Source organism: Pteropus vampyrus, unplaced genomic scaffold (genome assembly GCF_000151845.1).
Source record: "Pteropus vampyrus isolate Shadow unplaced genomic scaffold, Pvam_2.0 Scaffold84, whole genome shotgun sequence".
In the NCBI taxonomy this organism is placed as follows: Eukaryota; Metazoa; Chordata; class Mammalia; order Chiroptera; family Pteropodidae; genus Pteropus; species Pteropus vampyrus.
In genome coordinates, this window is record NW_011888865.1 from 4,797,057 (window position 1) to 4,803,726 (window position 6,670).

Here is a 6,670-nt window from a genome sequence, read left to right on the forward strand (position 1 = left end):
GTTTTTAGTTTTCTACCAGAATCTTTATCATATTCAACAGCATACTTTCTGTTATAAATAAGTTAAGGAATCTTCCTTATTTCTAATGTAAATCTGTTATAATAGAAACTCTGACTCTATCTATATAGCTGAGACAACTATCATCTGGCCTGTGTGGGCAGATGCAGAGAAGTGGCATTCCTCATTTGTGCCATAAACTCTCACAGCTTTAAATGTTTTTTTCATTAAACAAATTTTTTTCTTTTTTAATAACATATTCTTACAAGGTTGCAAGCTAGAAAGAGAAGTAAAGAATGCTCTTAGCGTATTCCTATGTGTGTGTGATATTAGCCTTTATCTTTCTTGGAGGTGTGTGTGTGTGAGAGAGAGAGAGAGAGGGAAAGAGAGAGAGAGTCAGTCAGTCAGTCAGTCAGTCAGTATAGTGTTTGTCGTAATGTCCTTCCCTCTTCCTCTCTAGTTTTTCCTCTGTCCTCTTCTCCTTTTCTTCATCATATTTTCTCTTAAAAAAATAAACAGAAATTTTCTATTTTTTGCTTTTAAAATGACACATTTATTTGGGTATCCAATATCAATGGATCTCTCAAACTTCAATGTATGCTAAGATTGCCAGGGATACCTTTTAGAAAATACAGATTTCCAGGTTTGTCAGCAAGTCTTATTCAGTAGATCAGGGGTAGGGGCCAGGATCTGGGAGTCTTGATCTTTCATATTCTGGTTCAAGGATTTAAGGACCCACACTTTGAAAATACTTTTTCTCCAGAGTTCCCTGCTATTGCTACAAACAGTAACTACAGCATAATATTTTTCTTTCTTGTTTTAATGGCTTTAATGTTATCAACCAACCAGTTAGCAACATTTTCTCAGAAATTATGGTCCAAGGCATAGGTATTTACTTATAAAGGTATCTGCAACCACTTTCATACTAAATTAATTTGCTTATTTTGTTTACATTCCTACAATTATAAGTACTATGAATTAAGTAACAACTTTGCTTCAACTATAGGAGAATGCAAAAACACTCCAGGAGAGAAGCATTGCTTACATCAACTCAGATTCATCAATAGAAGGTAAATTTTATTTCAAACTGATATTAAACAGTATGTCATATTTTAAGTCTGTAAATTCCAACTTATAAACTACCTAAGATTATTCTCTTTCTATAAGATGCCTCAATAATATCTTCGTTTCCTATTTTACCAGAGAAAATCACTACAATTCAAATGAATCAATGATTTATAACTAAGCAATTGATCCTAATTTTTAAGTATATTTACCATATTGGATTACTATTTAAAACTCTAATATTAACCACATTCCTTCTGTATAGATATTAAAAGAATTTGGCTAAAAGATTTTATAATTTACAAATATTTTATAGTTTCATACAGAAATACTTTCTGTATTAGTACAAATTTTGAAATAAGCACATACACACAGAGAAAAGCACAACCTACAGACGTTCTTTTGAACCTAACATGTGACATTTGTGTCTCTAGGCTTTCACTGTATTTTGATTGAATGATGCCTTCTATTTGAAGTCTATTATATCTTATTTATCATTAGAAAATAAAGTTAGAATTAAACATAGATTGGAATTTCATTTGGAAATATTAAAATACTCTGTTTTACTTTTCAGGCAATTATACTCTCAGAGTTGACTGTACACCCCTTCTTTACCAATTGGTGTATAAACTGACAAAAGAGGTACATAAGTAGATCAGTCTTAATGTTTTCTGATGAATGGATAAGTACATAATACTTGTTTTCTTAGCAGTACTTATTTTTAAACTGATGACAGACATAGCTCATTTGTATAAATAACAAGCCAGAACAAAATCTCTAACACACTATATGACATTACAATGAAGATTGTATTGCTAGTTTCTCTGTTCTAATAATAGTTCTTATTAATAGTTCTTATGTGTACCTTGTAATGTATAGGGTATGTAATTTCACCGGGCAGAGGCATTTTGATATAACAGAAAGAAGACTGAGCTGGAATGGAGAAACCTTGGGTTCAAAGATTGCCTTGGCTGCTCATTCATTCATTCAATAAATATTGAGTGATTACTAGATATCAGACCCTATAAAATGAATTCTAGCAGCAACAAAGATAAAATGACAAGGTCACTGAATCCAGATATTTTGTAATCTAGAGAGGATACAGACTTATAAATGAAGAATTATAATTCACTGGAATATTGGATACTATGTACAATGGAGAACAATTATGGACTAGAGAACCTAAAATCTTGGGGTAGCTGAGGAAGTTGGGAAGCATCAGAGGATGTTTATAAAATAATGAGCGCTTGAGCTATAAATGGAAGGATGTTGAAAGTAAGGGAGAAGGCATTCTAAGCAGAGGACATAGTTCTCCCCAAAGATGTGGAGGTATGAAAGAACATATTTCCTGACCTGCAGGTGTAGCTCAATATGCCCTAAATACAAAATGTTCATGGAAAGATGGTAAGAAAGGGGGCATGACAAATAGGCCAAGGAGTTCAGAAACCTGGTGATGAAAAAATTAATGAATCTTTAACGAGCTTGCACATTAGCACGTTTGTTCCTTAGAAAGATCACTCTATCAGTGTAGTGAGCAGGTTAAGCTGTAGCAAGCCTAAAAGCAAAGTGGAAATACTTTCCCATGCTGCTTATCACACAGGAGTATTATAAATACTAGTTATTAATATAGAGTACTCTGAAAACTCTAAAACACTGAGTCTCTAAAAATTATATAATCCACTCATTTTCTGTGAACTTCATTTAGTTCCCTGATATAAAATTTAATTATAAAAATGTTTTTGTCAATTAGGTCTTGCTTAGATGATAGTGTGAATGAAGTAGGTATCACTTTTCTGTAGATGCTATTTCCCAGTCTCTTTTAATCTTGCCCTTTCTCTTTTACTGTCTTTAAAAACTTGTTCTCCCAAATGAGTCTTCCATTATGTCCATCACAACTCTTCTACCATAGAGGGTATCTTATGTCTTTGATCTTTTCATTGGAATGTCCTGTGAGAAACATCCTACCTAAAAGCAAGCTGTAAAGAAAATCCGTGTTGGGAGAACCCTTCTCAGGATATGCATTTATGCTTTGTGTAGTCCTGCAGAGCTGTCTTTGCTCATGAGGTCAGGGATAATAAGAATTTCAGGGCCAGTAAGGGAGAAGTTTGGGTCTATGCCCTTTTGTACAAAAGCAGGTGCTTATTTATGGCCATGTGAAAACTCAGTAGAAAAAAAAGACTTTTTCATTCTCCTATGGCAGCTGCCTGATAGAAGCAAGAAAGGGGACCAGGTGTTGATATGGAGGAGAGATAGCAATTATGACAATGCATATAGTTGAGACAGAAAAGTCTCATTTAGGGCTTCCAGGCCAAAGAGACACAGTTCTGGTTAGTGCTAGACCGAGATAGTGTGAGTCCAGAAAATAAAGATTTTGCAGGGAATTCAATCTAAGCTGGATGTAGGAACTGGAGTAGGATTTCAGCTATTGCAAATTGGCAGGAGCCAAGTAGAGAGTAGAATCCACTCATCTGACTGGAAATGAGCAGAACACCTCTGCAGCTGCCAAATACTGGCAGGGAAGGGGATGCTTCTATGCAGGGCTACAACTGTTTTTAAGCTGAGGACCTCCTACATGATGATGAAGGAATAACCAACTCTATATGAAGGCCAGAAAAGATATCAGAGGAGATGATGTTTAGATTAAGATGGGTACAATTCCTCCCATTTCCACAAGTGAGAAAACTAAGGTTTAAAGATGAGAAGCAATACACCAAAGATTATAATGCTTTCTGGGTTTCTTAAGTAGGGTCTCCTTGGGTCTGTTTTTGAACAAAGCAGAGCTATAAATTAACTTCAGCCAATATATGTGATAATATGGATCTAAAATAGACATGGTTAGACTCTACAGTCCACAATTTTCCACCCACATGGCGTTGCTTTTCTTAGAGTGTGGAAAGAAAAGTAAAGTTCATAAATATACTTTTTTTCCCTTATGAACTGATTCTTTTTATAAATAAGCTTATTTATTTAAATTAGTTTCAAATATACAGTACATTGGTTAGACATCTATAATGTTCATAAAACGATCCCCCCAATTGTTCCCTTCCTCCCCTGGCCTCCACTTAGCTTTCATATTAATGCTAACTGCATTCCCTCTGCCATGCTCCCCATCCCTGTGCCCAACTATCAGCTACTATTTGTACTTCTTTAACCCTTCACCCCATTCTCCCAGCCTCCCAAACCCCCCTCTCCTCTGTCTGTCATCAAATTGTTCACTATATTTATGAGTCTGTTTTTGATTAGTTTGTTCTTTTTGTTCCTTAGATACTGTATATGAGTGAAATCATATGGTGTTTATTTTTCTCTGACTTTTTCACTCAGCATAATAACCTCTAGGTCCATCCATGTCATTGCAAATGGTAGGATTTCATTTTTTTTTTAATGGCTGAGTAATATTCCATTGTATATATGAACCATAATTTATCCAATCGTCTTGATGGGCATTTAGGTTGCTTCCATATTTTTTGCAATTTTACAATTTGCTATTGTAAATTGTGCTGCCATGAATATTGGAGTGCATAGATCTTTACAAATTATTGTTTTGGTTTTCTTTGGATAAATACCCAGAAGTGAAATTGCTGGGTCAAAAGGTATATCCATTTTTAATTTTTTGAGAAACCTCCATACTATTTTCCATACGGCTGTACCAATTTGCAATCCCACCAACAATGTATGAAGGTTCCCTTTTCTCCACATCCTCGTCAACACTTACTGTTTTTTGATTTATTGATGATAACCATTCTGACAGGTGTGAAGCAATATCTCATTGTGGTTTTAATTTGCATTTCTCTGATGATTAGTGAACTTGAGTATCTTTTCATATGTTTGTGAGCCATCTGTATTTCCTCTTTAGGGAAGTATCTGTTCAGATCTTCTGCCCATTTTTCATAAATATACTTTTAATAAGGGTAGTAAAAATGTTTATGTATACACAGAAGCTCTTAAAATTCCCAAATAGAAATCTGAGGTTATGTAGTTTTTTAAACTCTTCAAATTCCAACTTTGTTTAAATACAATCAGACTTTCTAAAATAACATTCCTTCTCATCTCACCCACCTTACAAATCCAGGAATTATATTGACAATTTCAAGCTCAGCCTCATAACCTTGATCTGCTGCCCTGAGGCCTCTTTGCAGGTCTTCTTGGATAGAAGCAATTTTCTAAAGTAAATATTAAACTAAATTTCCCCCCAGATACTTCTCACCAAAAGAAATTTAAGCTGCCAAACATTGAAGTGATGACATTTATTACAAATCTGAAACTCTATTTTAAAAGTTTACCAAAATAAGCAGGAAATTTTATCCTAGGTACACGGCAAAATTACCAATAGGCAGGCATCATAAATGAACAAGAATTTTGGCTGGATATTTTTATTCCCATTTGCAAAAGCATATTTTTCTATGAAGAACATGATGCACAAATGTATATATAGTTAGAAGTAGAAGTTGATGTTAACAAGCATATGGTTTTATGTTGGCATAAATTTAGTTGCTTTTGCCACTAAATTCCCAGTATTTCATTTCTTTCCAGATCTCCAGCCCTGATGATGGTTTCAAAGGTAGATCTCTTTATGAAAGCTGGTTGGAAAAGGACCCTTCATCTGAAAATAAAAATTTTCCTAGGTAAATTACTTGTTTGTATATTTTCTACCATAGAATAAATGATGAACTCCCCTTTGCCCCTTTTTTCTCCAGACATGCAATTCTCAGATGCCTCGTCAACAATGAGTAGTGAAAAGATAATCCTAAAGGATCCCTTTGGCCTTTGATGTGCCCATCAACCAGACAGCCAATCTTAAGTTAGAATTATTTCGCCACATTGTTAGAAATTATTTTTCATCCCTGCATAAAATTTCTTTCCAATATGTATTAAATATATTAATAAATAACTTCAAGTGATAATGATGAAGTAAAAAAAGATGGATTATTTGCTTCTAAATTTAATGGACATTATCAACCACAAAATTGTGTCTTTACTTGTAATCAATTTATATTTTACATAAGTATTAATTTTCTATTTGTTCTCATTCATACAATAGCTTTCCTAAATTTACTTTATATTTGTTTTCTATTGCAATACTATTTCTTTTCTTTTTTATTAAGTTTATTGGGGTAACATTGGTTAATACAATTATATAATTTTCAAGTGTACATTATCATTTGACATCTGTATATTCTATTGTGTGTTTATCACCCAAAGTCTAGTTTCCTTCAGATACCATATATTTGATCCCCTTTACCCACTTCACCCTCTTCCTCCCCACTACAGTTGACCCCCTTTACCCTGTCTATCTCTTCCTCCTCCCCCACCCCACTAGTAACCACTACTCTATAGTCCTCTGGTAACCACTAGTTTATAGTCCATGTCCGTGAGTCTCTGTTTGTTCTACTCATTTGTTGCTTTTAGGTTTATATCCCACATATAAGTGATATCATGTGATTTTCAACCTTTTCTGTCTGGCTTATTTTGCTTAGCATGATTATCTCGAGGTCCATCCATGTTGTCGCAAATGGCAGTATTTCTTATGGCTGAGTAATATTCCATTGTATATATGTACCACAGATTCTTTAGCCAATCATCTATTGTAGGACACTCCATGTCCTGGCCA

General features: G+C 34.2%; 1 protein-coding gene across 1 annotated transcript in view; it reads left to right on the forward strand.

The window, feature by feature from the left end:
• Positions 1 to 6,670, forward strand: part of NAALAD2 (N-acetylated alpha-linked acidic dipeptidase 2) — an 83,585-nt gene that overhangs the window by 56,474 nt on the left and 20,441 nt on the right. The window contains 3 exon segments of the mRNA XM_023532494.1: positions 1,004 to 1,067; positions 1,637 to 1,704; positions 5,593 to 5,684. Of these exon segments, the coding sequence (XP_023388262.1) occupies positions 1,004 to 1,067; positions 1,637 to 1,704; positions 5,593 to 5,684 (224 nt within the window).